The following is a 25622-nucleotide window of genomic DNA, read 5'->3' as shown; positions in this document are numbered from 1 at the left end:
GTTTGAACGAGATCTAGTAAGTAGTTTTTTTTTTATACGTCATAAATCGCCTAAATACGGAACCCATGAAGGGCGAGTCCGACTCGCACTTAGCCGCTTTTTTTTTTTCCTCTTGAGGTACAGAACCTTACCTCACACATATAACCTACGTACAATGTACATATTAAAGCACTACGAATGTATATCTTCTCCTTTAGGCGCTTTTTTCATTCCAATCTTAGCTAAGATTTCTCGCAGACTGCTATCGACTCGGAATGTAGCAAAGAGATACTTTGCTTTTGCAAAGAATGAGCATTATTGCGATACTTTACAATGTTTACATGTTTCATTGCTTCTGATAAATGCGCTTCGCTATAATAGATAGAACTACTTCAAAGTTATATTTAAACAAAAGGGTTTCAGTAAGTATATTTTATGTAGGTTATATATATATATATACTTACTGAAACCCTATAGGTACTTAAAACGTCATCAGAAGCAGTGAATGATTAAACATGTTTTGTGATCCTTACAATTTCCTTAATACCCATATTAATACAATGATACAGCGAAATCACTCTTGTATTTCTCTAATAGTTTTTACACAGAAAAATGATGAAATTTGGCATGCAGGCCAAAGCTTAACCCAATATCCACCACCTAGCGGTAGAGAGCAAATGGCACAAGACCACATACCCCATTCCATGCCGGCGGATTTTATAAGCAAGAGCTTGACCCGCTTTCCTATATAGTAAAAGTTAAATTGCCGAAAATTGTTTACGTTTTCCAACTAAAAGTAATCTTTTAAGTAACTTTACCCCTCTGTCTAATCTAATCGATCTACCCTTGTAGTTCCTTCTATTACTCAAAGTGTCACTTCGCTTAATTAAGTTAATTAAAGGGCCAACGTGTACAAATAAAGTGTCAATATTGCGGGTAGGGCAAGGGCAGTAAGAATGCAGTAGAACCTTTGCCCGCTTTGCCGCCGCACGTGACACAGGTCAGGTCTCAGTATTTCATTAATTCAAGACTCGGTGAAAGCGTCAGCGATGTACGGGATTCTTTTCGAGAATATATGCTATTTTGTTTCGGTAAGTGCAAACAATACCTATTATTCTAAATTACTTTATTGAAACAGATACAGGCTGTGCCTAGTGTGGGGTTCACTGTACTGCTTTTATTGATACTTCTGTATTTCACGAAATAAATATATATAATGTCATGTTGCACAATCACTACCCATGTAAAAGTAGGTAAGTATCATATACAAAAAAATATTTATTAAACCAACATAATAATAACAGCATAGGTACCTTCAGATCCACAGCGCAGGCTTCGTCATCAAACAGAAAGCTCATCCACCTCAGGTTTCGTCAAAATAAAATGCATTGCAAGTATCATAAATATTGTATTTTTATAAAGGGTCTACAAGCGATTTCGATTTATGAACATCACAGACAAAGAACTCATACGATTTTTGATAATGTGAATGTTTTCAGAAATAATCGCTCCAAAAGTTACATTTAAACATTATGAATATTATGATTGACTTGTCAATCTAGTCCGCGGAATTATGGAGTCAACTTTAGCACTCGAACCGCACTAATTGAATTATAGTTTCACCAGCACACGTTTCTATGTTTGTACAATTTTAATGACAATGAATGAATAATGAATGAATGAGTATGAGTTTGCGGCGCTTGCTATGGAAACTTGGTCGTCCGACACCAAAAAATTTATTAAAAAGGTGTCGGAACGTTTGATAGGTGTCTCGGGGGACCACAGAGCGGGCTCCTTCTTTGCGCAGAGGTTGAGTCTGGCGGTGCAGAGAGGTAACGCCGCCAGCATTCTGGGGTCTATGCCAGAAGCAGGGGATTTGGGGGAGGTGTTTTATATTTAGTAGTATTTTAGTTTTTAGTCCCTTTAGGTTTTAAGGTTTAGTTTTAAGGTATTAATTTTATCACCTCTTCTTTGTGTTTGTATAATATATATATAATATATAATAAATTTTGTACTTATTAAAAAAAAATGACAATGTACAGTAGACCGACTCTTGACTCAAATGAATGCCGTAAGGTATCAACATTCTGCAACCCAATTAAGCACGATGGCAATAACCCGAATAGGCAATAGAGCCGTGTCCTTCGAAGGGCGCATGGCCAATTGGCCCCAATGCGTTTCACCGAACCAATTAAACGCACTCTCCTGCATGATGACTTCACTGTCGCTAGGAGACTTAATATTTATATGACTGAAGTACCTAACTGGCTGCAGGGTTTGAATTATATCTCGAATTGATTTAATTATATTTAAAACTAGCGACCTGCCCCGGCTTCGCACGGCCAGCCTTAATAATCTTCTTCTTTATTTGCCATGCCCTAACGGACGTCGGCGACCACCTTTGCCATCTCTCTCCTACTCTTAGCCATTCTTGCCAGTATGGCTGCGTTATCCACGTTCGTCCATTTTTTAATGTTGTCCGTCCATTTTTTAGGTGTAGGTATTATAAATTATACCTACACCTAAACCTTCACTCACTTTATTAATAGGTGAAAACTGCATGAAAATCCGTTCAGTCGTTTTTGAGTTTATCGCAAACTAACATACGTACATACATACAGACAGACGCACTTTGTTTTATAAGATGTACCTATAGATTGTATTAAATATTACAGTGAGCGATAAAAGCGGGTTGTTCCCTCCGACTGATTACCACCAAGTTGTTAATGCTGCTGTAAAGCGAGTGCACTGTAAATCCACACACACTCACTACACTCACTCTTTAAAACAGATCAGTAAATCACGAGCACGCGATGAAATCAACCCACTTGTTGTCAAAACCAATGCCTCTAGGCCTCCATGCGCCACTTAGGGTCGGTTGCACCAAAGCGCCTGTCACCGTTAAAGCGAAGCGTTCGCTAAATGTAATTGTTCATAGTTCTCTGCCGAGTGATTTTGATCAGTCTGTCAAATGTGGTTGGTGTAACTGTCCCATAATCTGTTCTGTCTCACATCTAAAATCTCGTACATTTAAAATCCTACCCTACCCATGTCAAATATCAGTGTTCTAGTTATTAGGTCCCTTACTAGGTACGCCTCGAACGGAAAGACTAATAATACTAAATAAAAAATAATAAAGATAACTACCCTAAGAACACTATTGTTTTATAATATGTAAGTAATCAATAAAAACTCAAATCAGAATTTTCTGTACTTAAAAATTTAGTTCAATTGCGTTTTTGGACACATAATGTCTCATTACTTGAGACTCTTTATTGGCAAGGTGCGAAGTCGGTGGAGGGGGAAGTGGCGCTGATCGTCACAAACACAGGTAATCTTATGGAATGGCCGCCATTAGTACTATCGGCAGCCGCTTGAACTAATTTTACTCCATAAGATTTAACGTAGAAAGTCTGCCAAAATGAGGGCAGCACCAGTCGTGCACCTAGCGAATACTTACGAGGGTCGGCTGAAAAGCTCGCGGCCTTAGAAAAAAATTAAAACGAGTATTAAAGTAATAGTACATTATTGCAGAGGCCGGGAAAGGGCAATTCGTGGATGAGTGTCGATTTTGTCGGACGACGCGAAGCGGAGTCCGACAAAGAAGACGAATCCACGAATTGCTATTCCTGCCGAGGCATATATAGTGCTTTTCTCCAAACATGCGAGGAAATAAGGTAAAATAATAATTATTTAAGCATCAAGCATCACTCAAATCGAACCTTCATATCAAAAATGTCAAAAACAATTTCCCTCTTTAATTAATTTTTAAAAGTTAAGGGTACAAACTTATTCTGCCAGTCAGTACCATTCAATATTCGTTCATTCAATATAACTGTGCAATATAGTTGGTCAAACCAATTGGTCAGTCAGTAAGAACTATACCCATCCTTTACTTTCGTGTGCTAGTACTAGTGTAAGACAAAGATAGTATGATTCTCTCTGTCTATGTTTGAAATGAGAAAGTCCTTTGACAAACTATATAAGCTTTATGAACACGGATGGAGATCCTTAAAAAAATATAAAAATAATCTTTGATTTTATTAAGCAGTATTCGCACGATCATACACGAGCACAACGGTCTTGTAAGAACGAGACAAGTAAGGTCGTTTATCTTACTATCTCACTCTATCCTATAGCTTGAAATGATAGCTGATGTCGTGTAGACGCGGCTCGCGGCTATAATAATTGGCTGTTTGCGTTTTTAATTCTTAAAAAGTAAAAAACACTACAGTAATAAGTCATTACTGTAGTGTTTTTTTCATTCCCGTCCGCTAGAACAGGACAGCGATACACAGTGTGTAATTTTGGCCCGGCTGCGGCCACGTGTAGTTTATGTGTTTATTCGAAAGAGCTTGATATGGCAAACAATTGATAAAAATTCCCATAGTAAATTTCTGTATACTTTTGGAGAAATTATTTTTTTTGTGAAAGGTCAATGACCTTAAGGAAAAATTATTAATTTTTTTCTGCTAAAATATAATTGTTTCTATTTTTGTTAGTATCTTATGTAACGTAACATTGCATTATCTATTCGTATAAAAAAAAATAGGAAATGTAGCTCTAGTATTATAAGAATTATTTAAGATTTTCTTATTTTCACTTTTTATTTATTTTTAATTTAACCTTGTGTCGGTCGCATTTTATTCTTCATTATAAATATGAACAATATTGTTATTTATTATGTCCTAAAAAATTACACACGACAATAGAAGGGGTAGAGAGATTTAGCGTTTCTAAGTATTTTAGAAATTTCTATGGAAATAGGGTTATCCAAAAGTAACCACAAAAATAAATCCAATAAAGATTATAAATGTGAAAGCTTGTATGTTTGGATGTTTGTTGCTCGATCACACAAGAACGGCTGACCCGATTTAGATGAAATTTAGCTTAAGGGGCTACCCGAGGTTTTCGTCGATTTTTGACAGGTTTTGAATCGTATCTCCTTTTTTTGCACTACAGATAGAATTAAGACAAACGGTTATCGGTTCTTTATTCTTTTATCTCCGGTTTTGTCTACCGGATTTTGAAAGAAATGAATACTTATTTTTTTATGACTTTTTTTAAACATTGTTTAAAAACACTTTTTTCGTAAGTATCTAGTTTTCTGTGAAGGATCTTACATGTACGAAATCTACATATGTATCTTGACGTCGAAAAACGTGTATTTTAAAATGTTATGGCCAGAAAACCAGTTTTTTAGCCTAAAATTGTTCAACTTTGATGCCAAATATCTCGAAGACAATGAACTTTGAAGTAAATATGGGATATTATATTACTTAAAGCCGTTGCTGTTAATATAATATACAACTAGTTCTTCCTGAACCTAAATTAACTATGTATAAAAACGGGCCCCATTACCAGTCGATAAAAATATATAACAAAATCCCTGATTCTATTGAAGACGTTGAAACTTATAATATATTTCGAAATAAACTGAAATCATGGTTAATTGCTAAATCATTTTATTCTTATCAAGAATTTATGGCATCTGACAATAGTGATACGACTGAGAATTAATTCTACTAAAACCAATAACTTTGTCTCAATGTAATGGAATGATTAAATGAATTATTATTATAAATGAATTGACACTATTATTATTATTTTAATTGATAATGTATTGTAATGTCATCGGAAGTATATTTGGATTATTCAGTGTAGAAATCAAAATTATGCTATGTTATGTTTTAAGGTAATTTTAAGTATTTAGTTTTTAAGATTATCATGCTATACCCTATTCAGGGTCCATGCTGTTACAATTTAAATGATTATATACCATCCATGTACCATGGATTGCAGTAAATAAATGACATGAAATGAAATAATAAGCTACAAAAAATATTAGAAAACTAAGGGATTCAGATCGAAGGTCATTGGCGTGGGGTAGCCCCTTAATGATCAATCATCATCAATAAATTCAATTCTTCAGATGAATTATCATCTGAAGAATTGACGATGTTGTTATCTTCGTTATCTGAGGATACTGAGGTATCCCGTTCAAATTCACTACAAGTATCAGCAGAATATTTTTGCGGTGACGGGTCATCATGGATAAGTACGTTATCCATTGTGGGTTTTAAAAGTTGCAGAACTTTCTCTGGAATGGCAGAATGTTTTCGTTTTTTTTTGTCTATCACCAACGGACATGGTCGACAAAAGACGGTCAGAAGACTCCAAAGCTCGGTGAAACAAGTCAAGGACAGTGGTTTTACGGTCTAATTTGCGTATACCATATACTCTCGATCATAACGCCAAAATTTGTTCCTTGATTCACCGGCTTGTTCTGAGAACATTCCAATGGGTAAGATTCTATGATTTTTGCACCACACAGTGTGTAATTTTGGCTTCGTTGCGGTCATGTATGGTTTATGTGTTCAATTGATAGTTGTTTCTATTTTAGAGATTTGACAAAGACACCGAAGGTTTTTTTATAATTATTTTCGGAGTTATTGTGATTTGCGAGAAAAACCCATAGAAACCATAAAAATGCATTATCTTTTTTCAGGTGATGATGATAATTCATCTGAAGAATTGAATTTATTGATGATGATTGATCATTAAGGGGCTACCCCACGCCAATGACCTTCGATCTGAATCCCTTAGTTTTCTAATGTTTTTTGTAGCTTATTATTTCATTTCATGTCATTTATTTACTGCAATCCATGGTACATGGATGGTATATAATCATTTAAATTGTAACAGCATGGACCCTGAATAGGGTATAGCATGATAATCTTAAAAACTAAATACTTAAAATTACCTTAAAACATAACATAGCATAATTTTGATTTCTACACTGAATAATCCAAATATACTTCCGATGACATTACAATACATTATCAATTAAAATAATAATAATAGTGTCAATTCATTTATAATAATAATTCATTTAATCATTCCATTACATTGAGACAAAGTTATTGGTTTTAGTAGAATTAATTCTCAGTCGTATCACTATTGTCAGATGCCATAAATTCTTGATAAGAATAAAATGATTTAGCAATTAACCATGATTTCAGTTTATTTCGAAATATATTATAAGTTTCAACGTCTTCAATAGAATCAGGGATTTTGTTATATATTTTTATTGACTGGTAATGGGGCCCGTTTTTATACATAGTTAATTTAGGTTCAGGAAGAACTAGTTGTATATTATATTAACAGCAACGGCTTTAAGTAATATAATATCCCATATTTACTTCAAAGTTCATTGTCTTCGAGATATTTGGCATCAAAGTTGAACAATTTTAGGCTAAAAAACTGGTTTTCTGGCCATAACATTTTAAAATACACGTTTTTCGACGTCAAGATACATATGTAGATTTCGTACATGTAAGATCCTTCACAGAAAACTAGATACTTACGAAAAAAGTGTTTTTAAACAATGTTTAAAAAAGTCATAAAAAAATAAGTATTCATTTCTTTCAAAATCCGGTAGACAAAACCGGAGATAAAAGAATAAAGAACCGATAACCGTTTGTTTTAATTCTATCTGTAGTGCAAAAAAAGGAGATACGATTCAAAACCTGTCAAAAATCGACGAAAACCTCGGGTAGCCCCTTAAGCTAAATTTCATCTAAATCGGGTCAGCCGTTCTTGTGTGATCGAGCAACAAACATCCAAACATACAAGCTTTCACATTTATAATCTTTATTGGATTTATTTTTGTGGTTACTTTTGGATAACCCTATTTCCATAGAAATTTCTAAAATACTTAGAAACGCTAAATCTCTCTACCCCTTCTATTGTCGTGTGTAATTTTTTAGGACATAATAAATAACAATATTGTTCATATTTATAATGAAGAATAAAATGCGACCGACACAAGGTTAAATTAAAAATAAATAAAAAGTGAAAATAAGAAAATCTTAAATAATTCTTATAATACTAGAGCTACATTTCCTATTTTTTTTTATACGAATAGATAATGCAATGTTACGTTACATAAGATACTAACAAAAATAGAAACAATTATATTTTAGCAGAAAAAAATTAATAATTTTTCCTTAAGGTCATTGACCTTTCACAAAAAAAATAATTTCTCCAAAGTATACAGAAATTTACTATGGGAATTTTTATCAATTGTTTGCCATATCAAGCTCTTTCGAATAAACACATAAACTACACGTGGCCGCAGCCGGGCCAAAATTACACACTGTGAAGCGTAATACCACGCAATGTTCTTCATCGAAGATATGACCCAAGGTTCTTTTGCGTAGCACAATTTTTTAAGAGTCAAACATAATAAATTTTGTTTTGACCTTTTGGTTTTAAAAAGTTATGAGTGATTTAATGATATAAGTAATATAATAAACCAAAATTAACGATGTTATTTATGAGCAGAATCAATAAATATGACTGAACATGATAATTAAATTTCCATAGAAAAGTGACAACCCTAAAGAAAAATTTTAAAAATTCATATCTCGTCACCCCTTCATTTTTATGAGCTGGCATTTAATATATAAGTATGTTATTATGTGTAAATTCAGTCCATTCAAAATAAAATGCGACCATTGAGGCACTGTCCCAAAAAAAATTATTTTTCCTATTTGGTAAAAACCTTAATTGTGTATTAATGTACCGTGTTTTTTATGCAGTTTTTTTGCAGAATTATGGCTACAAACTTCTTTTATGGGAACATATTTTATTTATTTGCATATAATGCACCTGAAAAAAGATAATGCATTTTTATGGTTTCTATGGGTTTTTCTCGCAAATCACAATAACTCCGAAAATAATTATAAAAAAACCTTCGGTGTCTTTGTCAAATCTCTAAAATAGAAAGAACTATCAATTGAACACATAAACCATACATGACCGCAACGAAGCCAAAATTACACACTGTGCGATAGTTTGATTTTTTTAAATTAGAGTTTGACAATAACGAATAACTTCCCGTACTATTTTTGGTACAATAAGGTGAACATTTCCGAGCATATTGGAGAAAATGTTAATTAATTAATCATTAATAATCGTTAGTAATGGCGGCAACATTTAAACTGCCAAAGAGGAGGGGAAAAAAGTAGCATAGTTTTTTTTTTAATTTTTCCTTTTTTTCTAGCTTAGACCGCGATTATTTCAGCCTCCCCTCGTAAGCTACGCAATTCATTCAATATTTGTAGAGTTGTTTTATATTATACGCAATATCCCCCTTATTGAGATAAATGGCAGCTCATGTGACCTATCTATTTCAACAACGCGCCCTGCAACCGATACGTTGGTCGGACTTTTCAGTAAAATATATTTTTCTTTCAAGCGTGTATTGTTCAGTAATGTATTTTCAGGTTGTTTAGTATTTTTTGGATCTATAGTATTTATAACAGGATATCTTTAGAAAATTGAGTATCCATGTGTCAGTGGATTGGCCTTGAGCCACTCTCATAAACGTCAGGTCCTATAGGTATAGACTGAAAATGCGAATAACAAGGCCTTCTGATTCTGAAAGCTTTTCGTTATTACTGAGCTGTCTGCCGCGAGGCGGATATACCTACAGAGAAAAGGTCTATTGTACGAAGGAGTATTTATAGGGCTCGGTGTCCTTAATTTGATTTATTACTTTGTCAAAATAAATGTTTTTGTATTAATCATTTCTTTATAGTTGTAATTTACAGTTGAAACAAGGTAATGCAGGACTAGGTCGAAAGACTTAGTAGCGATAAAAAAAGTTTAGCCTATTTATGTTGCTGACATTATTCACTTGCTCACCCTTGAGTTCACCACTTGCTCACCCATGAGTTCACCACTTGCTCACCCATGAGTTCACCACTTGCTCACCCATGAGTTCACCACTTGCTCACCCATGAGTTCACCACTTGCTCACCCATGAGTTCACCACTATCAAGTCAGAATAAAGTGACGCAAACGTTCGTTTTACTTGTCTTCATTCTTGTTAGAGCAATAAAAACCATTAGGATATCATAATACATGTCTCTGCCAATGCCTATTTTACATGTCTCTGTTTGGCCCGATGGTTGACTGGTAGAGAAGGCCATTAGGCATTAAGTCCGCCATTTGTACATTATTTTTGTGTTTTGTGCAATAAAGATTAAATAAATAAATAAATAAATAATAAGTTTCGAAATGGATATAGGGGTATGGTATATGTTATTAAAATATGTCGAAAATATAAGAAAAAACAACGTAAACAATATAATGCATTATAGGTGTATGTTGTAACGGTAACACTTAATTTATATTTATAGCGGCTATAAGGTCCTGAAAAAGGATTGGAGACTTTGAAGCGTTAAACACAGGCGTTAAGCACAGGCTGTAGAATTATAGAGCACCGTGCGTGGCGGCAGTGCCCGCGCGAGAGCCTCGGAGGCTACACGGGTGGTTTATTCAACCAAGTAACTTAGCGTCCTAATAACTTAATGTTGTGGTGTGTTTTTACAATTTCGGACCAGTTGGAAAGGCCACTGGGGGCGCTAGATCTACTCTGTATTTTGACATATTTATACTTTTCAGATATCGTGAGAATTAAAGAAAATTGAAAATTCCGCTCTTTAAACTTTTAAAAATATCAGTGCAAATCACATTTAATAGTCTGCCAATGATATCGCCATTAAGTGCACTATGACCATACACCATAATTATTATTAAAACGGTTGAATTTCGCCTTTTAAGTTTATCTCTGTCAACCTTCTTACTAACTCGTATTGTTGGGTTAGTTCAGTTGTAAATATGCCATGCTGTTAAATCGTAATTGCACTTAACTACGTTTAAACTATATTTTGAATTATAAATTAAGGCCTAAAAGTTTTGAACATTTTTTAGGTGTTTTTGGTGTAATTTTTTTATCGGATTTTCCAAACCCATTTCTTGGTATTTTAATTTCAAATAGCAATCCAATTTATAATTAATGATAAGGCTTTATTTAATGCAAAAAATATTCCATTTTATTTTTACATATTCAGTTATAATATAACTGTTGTGAGTTAACTTTTGAACTATTTTTGCCCATGCTTAAATTACAAAGTTCGTAAATAAGGTGTACGGCGCCTCCGAGCCCTCGTAGAGCGCCATGTACGGGTGGCTGCTGGAGAGCGTGCAGCACTACATCGTGGTAAGACACAATACGGGTACTTCCTGATACATATTAACATGGAGCTAGAAAGCCATTAGCTTGTCAAGTCATGTACTCTCCGTCGACTCGTCAATAATGTTACTTAGCCAACTCGATACGCATCTCTCAAAGTACCGCAAAATGGGGTGAGTAGGGGCAAAACATGACATTCAAACCTCGATAACATTTTATTTTTACATATGCAAACTGAATGGTGTATATATGTAATAAGTGTTCCGGACGTTTGTATTTTAGTTTTTATTTTATTTTGGGTAGTTCCATTTCATAACTTTGACGATAAACAGGAAATCCCACCTTACCCCGTAGTCCCTCGTAATTGAGGTGAGATGGAATTTCATACAAAGGTGATTTTGGAAGATTGTTGGATCGATTGTTTTTATTATGAGTATTACTATAACTCCATTTTAAATTGTAATACATTATTTTTGTAGCAGTAGCCTTAAAATTCCATCTCACCCCCCTTCATAACCCAACCCTTTATAAAATACCTATAACTTATGGCGACTGTGCCATTATTGGATCGGTGTTCCAAAGTCGCAAGTTTGGGTCTTGCCGAAAGCGGAGAATATTTAAATTTTTCCTTTAATATAAAATTTGTGCCATTATATTGGAGACATTAAATTTCGTAATGGCCCTGTTAAGTCTCCTTCAAGGTGAAGGCCAACCGAACTCAATTAAACTAAACATAACTTACCCTCTCCTCTCCCACTTCAGGAAAGAGGGTAAAATGTCGAGATTGCTTCCCGGCCGCATATACCCACTTGTTGGTATAGGCACTTACGTTACTTTCCCTCCATTCTTATTAAATTAGTTACGATTTTGATTTATGATCGTACATGTACACAGCTACAAAAGTGCATACCCACTTGCAGTATTACAGCTGGCTATCAATTGTTTGTAAATAATGGTTAAAAATAATTTGATAGAGGTTTTAGAAATAAAGTTTTGTAATATGTTTAGGTATGTGCTTACATACAATTGGTTATTAGGAATACGATACATTTGAAGGCATAATCTTGTGCACAATTCTAATGAAAACTAAATTAAAAATTAAAAAACTGTGTTATAATAAAAAAGGTAGCTTTAACTTACCAACACGATGACATTAGGTATACATATTGTTAATACGGTGAACAACTTTGATTTCGGATTCATGTCCGAATTGCCCGATGAAGACTATAAATTCTTTATTTTTTGATTTCAAACACCTGAAAATGACATCCATTAATTATGTTCGCGATTACGTCCCTACAAACAAACATAATGCATCACATACAAGATTTATTTGTATGTGATGCATTATGTTTCTTACCGTATATTAAAATAATCGAGGATAGCATCAACCAATTACAACTATCGGGCTATCACTCTTGCATAATGTGTCTATTGTCTAGTTAAAAATAGGCACCCAATTTTGGAGTGTCACGTCCTTCGATGTCCAAATTGTTGCCAAATAATGCTCTCTATTTCATGCCGAGCTAAACCACTTTAGAATGACTCACGTTAGACCGGGCTGGGGCTTCCGGAGCTTCGTTTTCAATGGAAAGCTTCACCTGATCACAGGTCATCTGTCATGGAAAATTAAGCGCCGGAAGCTCCGGCCCGGACACAGTCGTCATCATTTATATGTAGTCACCTAGGTAAAAAAATACTGGTCCTTGATTTTCTTAGGTACCTTGCAAAACCATCCGTAAACTATTTTATATGGGTCACAACGGAGCTGAGGTCAAATCTGAATCGTGTTGATTTGTTTTGTTCCCCAGCAAGAGTGCGGAGAGGAGATATGGGAGACTATCCTACGGGAAGCCGGCGCGAGGAACACGGTGTTCAGCGCTACTCAGGTACCTACTAAACACACGGTTGCTTTACAAATTAATTTACGGGCAAGTCCGTAAACGTACATATATCTGTATGTATATAACTATTTTTTTTTATCTTTATTGCACAATACATGAAGGTACAAATGGCGGACTTAATGCCTTAAGGCATTCTCTACCAGTCAACCAATAGGTCAAACCAGAAAGAGTAAGTAGGTGCAGTGTCTTTTAGAATAAATTATTTTGAAAACAAGACTATATCACTATGAATATAAACTATATTGATAAACTTACACATATACTTAATACAAATAAACCTACATAGATACTATACATATATAAATACCTAGTGTGAATCATTAAGTTGACGAAGAGGAGAGTTTGTCAAGGAAATACTTGCGCAGCATGCGCTTGAATGTGAATTTGGTCTGCGCTTGTCTGATTGGGAGTGGGAGAACGTTCCAAAGTCTGATAGCCTGAATAGTGAAAGAATTGGACATGAAACCATGAAACATGGAAATAAATTATGATAGGTATTAAATTAGAATAAATGTATTGTATTTTAGCAATACCCAGATGCTCTGATGCTGCGTCTCGCCAGCGCCCTGGCTCGGCTGGTGGGCGAGGAGCCGGCCTGCGCCGCACCCGGCAGCCCCGCGCCCCGCAAACCCTCCCTCAAGTCTAAGCCCAGCTGGCGCAGCGCTTCCCTCCACAACGACACCAGGAACCCAAACTTCAAGTGTCCCTTTACAGCCACGAACGCTCTCACTGCGGCCACTAAAAAAGAAATAGAAGCATACCATTCTCAAGAAGAAATCAGAACTCACACATCAGCGGACAAAATTCATATGAAAGAAGAACTTACTAATTTGAAAGACGTTACTAACAGTTGCCAGGAAATCCTTAAGTATAACAGGAGGAGCTTAGGTTTCAAACTTGAGGACAACAAGACTTTTCCATGTGTCCCTTCAACGTCGTCGGAAATGTCCACTAAAACTAGTCCCGAAGATAAAGAAGAATCTCGTGACTCATTACCGACCTCACCAGTGTCTGACAGTGGAAAGAAGACCAAACCCATTCGGAAGAATAGTGTTACTGTGGCTATGGATGTATACCGGCGTCGCGGTAGCGGGGCGAAGCCCAGTGCGAGGATGAACCTCGGCCTTATCCGCGAGGATCAGCTCCCCGGCATGAAGGAGAAGTTTGGAACTCCCGAGAAAGTTATGCATTTTTTTGGGAGGTGTTTCGTGAAGTTCTTCAGCAAATATGAGTAAGTATTTTAATATATTCGACTATTATTATAGCTTAACTACTACGTATTTACTATTAACAAACGTACCTACCTACGTATTCCACGAGTATTATTTAGTGCCAAGCATTGTCTAAGACAAAAGTTTTTGTTACAGCAAGGTCAGCATCTGTCGGCCTAAGGAAACTTTTTCCAATAACGTGTCAGTCGTCGATAAAATCTCCGCGTATTTTGACGCTATGGGAAACGTTGCGAATCATTTATCAAAGTGAGCACGTAAACGTGCAGGCTTGATCGCGCGCCGCCGTTCGGGTCATTGGAGCGAAAATAAAATGCTCAGAGGGGTAATTTCTTAAAATAATTAGTCGAGAAGCTGACCTCTTATTCCTATTGTCCAACATGAGCAGGCAAGCCAACTATAGATATTACGAGGAGACTGAAACCTGAAAACACAATAAAAACTATGTAGGAACTTAAGTGCAATTAAAGATGCGTAATAGGTAATGAAAAAAAGGTTTAAAGCTTCTTGCTTAGTTTTAAAACAAACGCAATACCTATATGCCCCGTCTGTCCATGTGCCAGATACGATCAGATGATCCGCGCGACGGGGCGCTACTTCTGCACGTTCCTGCAGTCGGTGGACAATATCCACCAGCGCATGCAGTTCACGTTCCCGCGCATGCGCTCGCCCAGCATGCAGCTGACGCGCGCGCATCGCCACGGCGCGGAGCTCGTCTACAGCAGCACGCGCACCGGCTTCGCGCACTACCTGATGGGTATTTCGTTCTCGTTCGTTTGTACAGGGGTATTAGCCGATAGCCATACCTCGTGTCATGTCATAGGGTATTTTAATTTAATCATTGGAACTTTAGTAGTCTAGATTAATCATGTCAAACGCAATACAGAAAACTTAGATGTAACCAAAGTCTCCCATACGAATTGTCCTCTCTCTGTATACATAATCTATGAGCACGCCAACGTAATATTTATTATCTTATTAGAATAACATTTGTGGCAGGTCAACTGTATGAGATAGCCGAGGACATTTTCTCGTTGAAGCTGAAGGTTTCCATCGTGAAAGAGAGCATGGAGGGGAGTTACTACGTGGCGGTGCTGCGGCTCGAGTTCGACAACAGTGACTATGTAAGTTAGTACATAATCAATAGATTAATATTTGGGGAAAACATAGGGACAATCAATTACTCGTACTCATCTAGGCATTAATTTTTCAGGACGCTCCGAATTTCACCCTTGAAACTTCCCTCCGTCCTTCCCTCCTTCCGTCCCAAATGAAATACCAAATTGTAACAGTACCTATGAAAATTTGGCGTGTCCCAGTTTTTTTTTTTTTGCTTTAGGCCCCTTAACTTTAACTTTAACTTTTGAACCAAGACTCCAAAACTATATGATAAGACATTTGTGATATTTTCCGGCATTGACTAAAAGAAAATTATTTTCATTTGTGGTTGTAATCAATCAGACTAACGCTCGTTACTCTTCTTCGATCTTCAGACACGTTTTTTCGATTTCTGTGACTAACCCTGAGTAGGCAGGTGCTTTCCTTAGTAAGTAATTAAAAAACTAAGCTAACAATATCTGTTTGTGTTGTCCAGCCCACCGTTTGGTGCTTTCAATCTTTTATATATGAATATTTTCTTTATATAATCGCTTGGGAAATGGAAGCAATACGAGTAAGCCGTACCCGCTGGTAAAATCTATAGTTATCGTTATAGCTAGGTAAAGTATAACTTTTAGGTTATATAAACAGTAAAACCCAGATGCGCTTAAGGTACAATGAAAGCTAGTCTGTTATATCAAATATAATCATAAATAAACTAACTTTACTATACTAAAAAAAAAACACATAACCTACGTATTAAGTTAACCTTAGTTAACTCAAGACGTAGGTTATGTGTGTTTTCGTATGCAAATATTGAATGGGCAACGTAAGCTTGCATACTTACGTCGTCGGTGTCTTTGAAATTTAATCAAAGTAGGATTGACAAGGGACCCGTGCTACGTGGCTTTATTATCACGTTCCTTGGATGAATTTTATGGAATCGATTTCCATTTCCAATAATATTTAGGTACTTAGGTACCAATACTTTGGCCTGTAAACAAGTTATGGGGGGTTTCGAGGGCGCGAGGAGTTCGCATTAGCGTATAATTATAAAGCCTTTCCAAATGTCTCTATTGGTCGGCAGGCACTTGAATGTAAATTGACTCATTGTTATGCCACTCGAGAAGCTATTGGGCGAATTTAGTGTGCTTCGTATTTAGACCACACTAAATGGAGAAATGTAAGTATATAGGTATCCACTAAGGGCCACTTGCACCATTCACTAACCCGGGGTTAACCGGGTAAGCCTGGAGTTACCATGGTTACCAGTACAATTTGACACTGGGTTAACGGTTTAACCGGTTAACCCCGGATTTGTGGGATGGTGCAAGTGGCGCTAAGTAGACTAGAGTTATTGTTACTTGCTTCGGGTAGTTTTATACATTTCATTGATTTAGTTTTGAATCTCTTGACTAAACTTTAAGTAGTAGCTGGCTGGCTGGTTCGTAGATACGTACGAACTGGCAAAATCCGTGATATTTAGATGCTAATAAATTCAATTTGGTATTGAAAATTATTTTCTTGACAGTTATTTCACGTACATACCACGCGCCACGTACGAGTAGGTAGGTATACCTACGGGAAAATAAGTCGGGACGATATACCTATTTGTTTTAATCAATAATTAGCCCTTTTAACTTTATTACCTTTTTAGGTAGGTACACTTAAATACCCTATATAATGTATGTGTTAAGCTAAGGGATGACTGATCGAGAGTGCCTGATCATTAAGTTAATTTTTTACGCAGATAGCGTGGCCCACATAAAAATGTCATGTTTATACCTTGACTATAGCTTCTGCCCGCGACTTCGTCTGCATGGAATGATAATGATGAGTTTTGAAAGTAGGGATGTAGTAGATATAACCTGTAGCTTCCCACAAATCAAAACATACCAAGACAAATGCAATTTTGATTGATCATAATAATTAGTTCAAAATACAAGGCCCTTAATTGTATAGGCGTCTAGGCGACTAGAGGGTTTAATTTGATAAATAGAAATATCTAATCAATATAATGTGAACACTAATCAATTAAGTTTATCACAAAGGACGTTAATCGCTCCATATGGGGTGTTAATGTGAACTGTGACGATATATTGTATTGTATAGTATTGTTCACTATGGTTGGTGCGGTGCTTCACTATTGTTCAAATAAAACCTTGGACTTTATGAGCATCCTTATATTACCGGGCCACGGGACACGTATCGTAAAATGCTAATGAAGAAAGAGCTAATGAAGGAAGAAATATAGCATAGATTACGACCTGGGGATCCAAACCTTTCCCCTTCCTTTTTGGGGGGTAGGCACGGTACGATCTCGTGGCTACAGGGCCAAATCAGCTTTGTTTGACCTTAGGAACAATCGTGCCAAGCGGCATCGCACGAGACAAAAGTGAATACTCACTTAGCCTACGAATTCAATTAAAAAAAAAACAACGGGTTGCACTCCGGTAGTGCCGGCAGAAGTGAAAACTCAATGACTAGTGCAAAATGCACTATGTATAATTGAGGTTAACGCCATCTAGTGTTAGCGTTAATTACTTGAAACCCCTAAGCTCATCACTGTTAATACTCGAGTTATATTAATACCAGTTAGAGCGAAACTCACTAGATAGCATTTAAATCAATAAAGAAAAACTCAATGACATTACATGTAACAGTTTTTCGATCAGGTCACGTGTCCGTCTTACGGTGTCTCGTGTTTATCATTTTTTTCTCACCTCAAAAAGTGCCCAGCGCCGCTAAGAAGTTTTCACTTCAAAAATTAAAAACTTTTGAAAGGCTTTATCTCGGTAACTATTCAGTCTACAGAGATAATTCTAGTGTCGTTTTGTAGAAAATTTTGTCTTCTTTAAAAACGCCCTGAAAAGGTACTATCAAAAACTAGTCTTTTAGGGTTATAATCGCCCAAATCTAAAAGAAAACATAAATTTTCGTGGTTTTTTCGTTTTTTGACAAAGTTGCGCTATTATTAATTGGGCCAACATCATAAATAAGTCTGCATAAATCAGAACTACCGGATTTGACGCAGAAGAGCCACGTTACAAAATTCGACAAATTTACTGGATTATATGTTTGACGGATGTCAGGGATCATGAATCACTTCTTCAAATAGAGACAGACAGAACGCAGCCGAAACGTGCAGAGCCTTTGAATTTCTGTGCAGGAGATGTAGCCACGATGCCCACGATGACAATTACTATCGACAGTACATTACATACCTACCTAGGGAGGTGAATTCGTGAATGCTCCAGATCGCAGGTGTTTGTATAAAATAAATATGCGAACTGGGGCTTTATGAATTACCGCCCGTGGTTTGTCTAAAGTTTTACGTCTTGCCTTGGCCAGGAAGTGTGATTTTCTCCTTGCGTAACGTGTGTGAATGATTTCTCTTAGATTCGTATCTTACCTTACCTATATATACCTTATTTAATCTACAATCTAAAATATGACGTTTTTCGGTAAAAAAGTACCACATAAACAAATGTTTATCAAAATTCTAAGATTTGCTTGTTATGTCTTCGCATACAATACAATAAACATACATGTCAATATAGGACGAATTCTAATGAGTAAATAAACATTGCAGGTGCAGTCACTGATGCTCCGCAAGTCGCTGCCGTGCGCGCTGCCGCCCGTGCCCGTGGTCCTGCTGCTGCAACTCTTTCCGTTTGGAGTACTACTGGATAGAAGGATGAAAATTATGAAGGCAGGCGAGAGGGTAACTTCCATTTCACTATCCTGTTCGATCATTTCCTGATCTACCTCACAAGGATAATTATGACTTACATAAATATTTTAACATACATATTTTGTGACCACTACCCAACCAAAAATTGTTTATGCGAATGGACTGAATATTGTCAATTTTTATTAGAATGAAAAAAGGTTTGATCAACCCTCGCATATTTCGACATTTTAGTTCAACAAAAATATCAATTTGACCTGATGAATTTCGGTTTCAGCTCGTTTCAGCTTGGGGTGGCCCATACAATAGTATGGTCAAATCCCCCATTTCAGAGATACTACGCCTGAGAAAACCAAAAGTTTCATTCACTTGGGACAAGGTATGTCACAACCACTTTATTACAGTGGGGTACATTCCACTTCTTGTATGGAATTTCAGCAAATACTTAATGTCCATAAGAAATAGGGTCCCTTTATCTAAACACTTACAGTTGGCTTTGGTTTGTTTTTTTTTCAGGTAGTGTGCATGCAAACCGTGATGTTCGAGTTGGAGCTGATGCGGTGGCGAGGCAAGTGCCCCGCAGACGCGCGTCGTGGTTCCCAAGGCGCGAAGGCTATCCTACTCAAGGGGCCGATTAACTTCCTTGAGGAGATCGATGCGCTCATATTCCTGTGTAGCCCAATGTAAGTAATTTTCACTGCGCGTCGCGGCTCACAGAGCGCAAGAGCTCTAAGAGACCCCATACCTGAAGAAATCGCCTCGTTTGTTCCCAAATGTCCGAATCTGAATCTCAGACTTAAGAGAATTGTGTAGAGTCAGAGGTCTCAAAGACTTACGCCACGTCAAATAATTTTTGACTAGCAACTGAACCGTTTTGCAAGTCGGCCAGCTGATAGGAATTAAGTTGTCTTGCGATAGTTGCGATTGACCTGTTCTTTTCTAAAGTCTATTTTTTTATTCGGTAGACTAAAATGACATTTCATAGTATGAAATGACACATGATGTTCATACTATGAAATGTCATTTTAGTCTACGGATTATTATTAACTTATTTTTTCCGTTTCCAGATTTAATGGCCTCGACGAGTTGAAACAGGCAGACTTGTACCTAGCCGATATGAACGGCCACGGGCTCTCCAAAGAGATGATTCTTCACGGCTGGCAGCACCTGTCCAAGCTGGAGCTCCTGTTCGAAAGGGCAGAGAGCCGGAGTCTCTCGCTGGAGAAATCGTGTCGCTTGCTGGACCAGTGGAAGAAACGGAGTGACCAGCTGCTCTACTCTATGATACCGAAAGCTATCGTTGACCATTTAAGAGCGGGGAAAGACGCAATGTCTGCTTGTCAGGTTAATATATCTCAGTTTTCTCTAGTCTCTCCAATATTGACTTTTTAAATTATGTCATCAGCCTAATAATAAGTCTCTGTTTCACGACTGTCCCCCTTCCGTAATACAGAAAAGAACTGACAGAAAGTCAACGATTAGTCGAACGTGGCCTTAGAATTTCACATAGGTATATGTTACTTTGTAGTTACTTATTATGTTGGACATGAATTTAAAAAAAAAGTGGTTATATGATAAAAGTTAGAATATGTTGGCTGCAGGCGTTCGACGTGACAATAATGTTCTGCGGCGTGCAGCTGCCGGAGGCGGGCACGCGCGCCGACGTGATGCACACGGTGGCGCACATGAACGAGGTGTACTCGCGCATCGACCGCCTGCTGGACGCGCATCGCGTCTACAAGGTGCAATACACCTTCTATAACATAAGTAATATCATTGGCAACTAAAGTGAGTGTAGGTCTCGCGTATCCCCATGGCTCCACACATTAAATCGACAAAAATCCATATAAAAAGCTCACATAATTTCACGAGAAATGCAACCTGTAGAGAAGAAAGCCGAACATACGAAATCATTTTTGCCCAAGCTAAAATGGAGACGCTTTGCATTCGTTTGGTAACATGACTTTGCTAAAACAATAACGCCATCTAGTAGGTACCTATATACTTTATCCACCATTGAGTTGTAGTTTACAACATCCTGGTTTTAAAATCTATAGTATACGTATTATAGTCTCTCAAACAACCTAATAATAAGGCTGCGGACTGGACGCAAGCGGCGCGGTAAGCAGCAAACCAGGGCCGTTCATACATTTGGTCGAGCGCAATGTATGAATGGTCTTCGCTCACCGCGTATTGCGTCCAATGCGCTGCCTAAAAGTAACTTCGTATGTTGGTGTTCGTTAGGTGGAGACGGTAGGCACGGTATACATGCTGGTAGCGGGCGCGCCAGAACGGCGCCGCACGCACGCCGCCGCCGTCGCCAGCGCCGCGCTCGCCATAGTACGCTCGCTGCCACGTCTTACCATCGGTGAGTAGAAGACATAGAAGACGCCTCAATAAATTCGAAGCCATTAAAGGAGAATTGCTAATTATTACCTATACCGGAGTTCAGTAGAAATGGCGAATAATGAATAATGGCGAATGTATCCCACCAAAAACATTTCACGTAAAATTGTAATGAATTGGCAGTAAGTGCAATAGATAGACTCCCCTGACGGGTCATCCCTCAAACTAACTTGTCCATAATATCCATTGCTCACTTTCTAGCCTCTTGAACAATCTACTATCGTTTACATCGTTGGCCATTTCTAATGAACTCCGGTATTCTTATTAGAAATAGGAAAGCATTTGACCACAATAAACATCGCCACTCATGTAGGAATCAAATTAAGTTGCTCTTTGTACTTTTGCAGGCGTTCACTCGGGCCCTTGCGTAGCAGGCGTGCTGGGCCTGAAGTTACCGCGGTACTGCCTAGTGGGCGACTCCGTGAACACCGCTAGTCGCATGCAGACTACGTCCGAGGTGATTCTGATCAACATGTACCTTTTTATACGGCATTTAAGCGCTTGGCTTATGTATTCCGTGCCCGGCTGGCTGGCTTCAACTATCAGTGCCATTAGCCATACATCGGGGTTTTCGGTGCGGGAATGTTTTACTAGCCAAATAACAGGTAGAAACTGTAAAAAACGATACTAATTTAACATCTCTAAGCACATTTGGACCTTACTACCTACGTTTAATTCATAGTTTGGTAATTATTTTACAATAAACAAAGTTATAAATACACAAAATCATTCCCGCACCGAAAACACTGATGTATCATTACTTACAGCCTATATGTAAGTCCTACTATGGCACGAACATGAATTTTAGAATACGTAACACGTAATCACGTACCATATTTACGCAGATCGAATAACTGATTTCATTGTAAATTATTTAATAATACCTACATTGTACATATATTTTTGGCTGTTACAATGTAGCCGGGTCGCATCCAAATATCAGCGGCTACGGCGGCGCAGCTCCCCGCCGGCCGTTTCAGACTACGGCGACGCGGACTAATCAAAGTTAAGGTATAAACTTATTCGATTCTGTAATATTATGACTCCTGAGTAAGTACGAAAAACTAGGTAAAAAATTATCTGCGCCGTTTTTAGTTGGTTTCTAGAAGGATACAAAGTGTTAATTTCACCAAAACGTGATGACTATAATTGTATTGTCTAATCATGTCTGACTGACAGTGGGCTCCTCGCTTATTAATCTTATTATCTATCTGTATCGCATACCTATCCTTACACTATTGTCATATATTTATTACTTGCCTACCTACCTACAAGCGCAGAGTCGTGAGCAGCCCTGCCTCGGTGCTCAGATATTCTCCTTATAAAGTGGTGTATTCCCATTTGTCCACGCCCTACGTGACTGCCGCCATACATGAGGCGGGGACAGGTGGGAATGATTCATATGAATGCACTTATTCCCAATTGTGTCCAAGGGGGGAAAAATGGGACTAGGTACTATAACGCGTGATGAAGGACTAAAACATTTTTGCAGGGCAAAGGCATGATGGAAACGTTCTGGCTAGAGGGCGAGGTTGAGGAGGATGAGGCGCACGAGGCGCTGCAGCTCTTCTCTGCCCTCTGCGGGGACGCCTGAGGCCTTCGATGCTAACAGAAACCTCTTAAGGTCCATAACTCCTTACCTATGTGACTTTGGAATACATACCTACCTAGGTTAGGGTTGGCCCAAATTACTTTGACCTATGATTACTGTGCAATTGTGCATACTGTTTATACTTGGGTCAAACAGATCTTGTCAGTAGAAAAAAGCGGCAAATTTGAAAAATGTAGGCGCGAAGGGATATGGTCCCATAGAAAATTTGAATTTAACGCCTTTTTTTACTGACAAGATTTGCTTGACCAATAATCAATAATGATTTGCTTGATAATTGGAACAAAAAAGCTATAAACGCGTACCTAATACTTATATAATAAGTAAAAAAAACTACCTACGCTCTCAGGCTGCGGTCGTACTGCAGACGCCGCACGCAGCCGACAACGTCACGTCGCACGCAGCGTCTGAATGGTGTGTTCGAGAATGCTCGGGAGTGGTCGTTTTCGCTCGCTGCGTGCGGCGTCCCCCCGCCAACACCATTCAGACGCTGCGTGCGACGTGACGTTGTCGGCTGCGTGCGGCGTCTGCAGTACGACCGCAGCCTTAATTTTTATTACCCTAGCGCGGCCTAAAGCGCTGTTTACATTAAAAAAAACTTACTGAAGTAAAAAAACATCAGTACTTACCTAATACGAGTAAAAGAAATTCGGGTTTTTTCTGCTTGTTTTTAAATTCCATGTTGACGTGTAAAAGTGCCCTTGTGGCCTATTTTTAGTATCTAATATATAATATGTAGAGATTAAGGAGTATAAAATATAACTATAAAGTTGTTGTGGAGTAAAGTAAGTAGGTATAATATGTAATGCATCCATTCGAGTTATTCTCTCTTTGTCACTGATTATGATACTTTTAATCAAATATACCTACCTATAATGAGATTATTTTAGGTCGTTTGTGAATTGGTCCATCTACAGATACCTACCTATAATTAAACATACCTAAATATCACATATTCCAATGTTTTTAATCCATGTCTAAATGTATTAAAAAAAACACCATAGGTATATAAATTATAATTTAATTTGAGCAAAACTAGTAGGTATAGGTATGTTTATTTATATAAATACAAAAGGCTTATTATTAACCGGGCAACTAAAATATTAAACAGGAACTTTCATTGGGCATATAATAATATAATTTGGCTGTGCATTAATATTTTAGCACCAAAAATATATTTTAGCCTCATACCTAAGTAATTAACTAATCATAACTGAGCATATCGTTTCAGCTAGGTAGTATTTTAACACGAAAGCAGTTAAATTTAATGAATATTGGTCACTTTTTACACAAAACACCTCAAATTAATTTACCAATACGCAATGGTCAGTATACTTATAGTCGAAATTTCTAATCATGAAACGCCTAATGGCCATTATACCATTAGATCTTTAAATTTTTAATTACTAATTTCAATAGTTACCCCTGTGTTCTGCTAGAGCCAAGAGATAGGTGCGACGACGAGCGAAGCGAGGAGGAGCGTGTTAGGTTGACCGTGTAATGACGAAACAAAATATTTTAAAAGAACAATTTTTTAATTAATATAGTGCGTCAAGCAAATCTTGTCAGTAGCAATGTACTGCAAATTAAAGTAGGGTAACACCATGTAACACTCAAAGAGCAGAATTGCGCTATGAAAAGCAGCAATGTACATCGAACCAAAACGTGTTTATTTTTCCGCCCTTCATACGTCAGTTCGAGTGAATTATCATAACCTCAAATTTTAGTAATGTTTACCGTCAACGAGTATGATTGTACATTGTAGGCACCTTAGATTTGCTTGAGGTCATGCATAATCTTCGTATTTAATGGTGACAGCAGAAATTCCTCCTGAAATAGAAACGATTCAGTATGTAAAAAATAAGATGATGGCTGTCATTCACGATCCACATTCCACAGATAACACAGATGACACGCGATTTTGGAATTATTCGAACACAGTGTTGCTAACCCGCGATTTTTCAAATTTGCCGCCTGTTACTACTGACAAGATTTGGTTGATCCAGTATAGATAGCCGTTTTCTTTTTAAAATGTGCTTCATAAATGGTTTCCAATATATTAATTTAGTTGCCAAATAAATACTTGGTACCTGCCTAAAAATAATCAAAAGCTGTAACGGCATTATAATACAACTCATATTGACATATTTTAAGGCTCCGTTTTTGTTGCCAAACTATTAATTTTAGTAGCCATAACTATTTTTTAAAACTACCCAAATTCGATTAATTAGTTGACCGGTTAAATACGTGCCAATACAAAATAAGTAATACCTACTCTATTTAAAGTTAGGTATTAGATCAGGTTGATGTTCACTTTTCAGTCTTTAGATAGGTACAATCAATAACTTTGGGCAAATTAACGCCAAATTCTAGGAGGAGAAATCTATAGCTTGTACGCAATAGGTACTAAACATTAATTTGGCCAACATTAAGTAATGTTACAATCTAGGACGCAGTACTCTAGCTAGTACACAACACTGATTTAAACTTTCACCTTCACGATTTTTATTCATTATTATTCACGACGGGACTTAATTTTACGGGATTAAGTCCCGTCGTTGTGAATAACTCAAGCTAGTAGTTAAAATCTAGAGTATGTATATAGATACAAGCTAAGTGTTTCCTCATTACAACTAAACTACCTGCATATAAGTATCTGCTT

At 37.2% G+C, this 25622-nt stretch overlaps 1 protein-coding gene across 2 annotated transcripts; it reads left to right on the top strand.

Moving 5' to 3' along the window:
• The first annotated feature begins 901 nt into the window (after positions 1 to 901).
• On the top strand, positions 902 to 22984 carry LOC134659548 (soluble guanylate cyclase 89Da-like). Of its 2 annotated transcripts, none has more exons than XM_063515225.1 (14): positions 902 to 1070; positions 12835 to 12912; positions 13455 to 14158; positions 14720 to 14913; positions 15156 to 15280; positions 18847 to 18978; positions 19223 to 19324; positions 19462 to 19628; positions 20013 to 20289; positions 20547 to 20687; positions 21190 to 21313; positions 21699 to 21808; positions 22273 to 22362; positions 22844 to 22984. In XM_063515225.1, exons 1-14 carry the CDS (start codon positions 1029 to 1031, stop codon positions 22943 to 22945), a joined length of 2388 nt encoding a protein of 795 aa, XP_063371295.1. In that variant the 5' UTR covers positions 902 to 1028; the 3' UTR covers positions 22946 to 22984. The 2 variants fall into 2 exon arrangements, with proteins under 2 accessions (XP_063371295.1, XP_063371287.1); XM_063515217.1 differs by lacking the exon at positions 902 to 1070 and adding an exon at positions 10952 to 11050.
• The last annotated feature ends 2638 nt before the right edge of the window (positions 22985 to 25622 follow it).

Source organism: Cydia amplana, chromosome 2, assembly GCF_948474715.1.
Source record: "Cydia amplana chromosome 2, ilCydAmpl1.1, whole genome shotgun sequence".
In the NCBI taxonomy this organism is placed as follows: domain Eukaryota; kingdom Metazoa; phylum Arthropoda; class Insecta; order Lepidoptera; family Tortricidae; genus Cydia; species Cydia amplana.
Note: the sequence above shows the minus strand (reverse complement) of the source record. Positions and strands in the feature narration are given on the sequence as shown.

Excerpts from the sequence above, each read along its gene's own strand:
- LOC134659548 (XM_063515225.1), top strand. The coding sequence starts at position 1,029 with ATGTACGGGATTCTTTTCGAGAATATATGCTATTTTGTTTCG. Across the intron at positions 1,071-12,834 it reads ATATATGCTATTTTGTTTCG|CAAGAGTGCGGAGAGGAGAT; the intron begins GTAAGTGCAAAC and ends TTTGTTCCCCAG. Across the intron at positions 18,979-19,222 it reads TTATGAAGGCAGGCGAGAGG|CTCGTTTCAGCTTGGGGTGG; the intron begins GTAACTTCCATT and ends TTTCGGTTTCAG.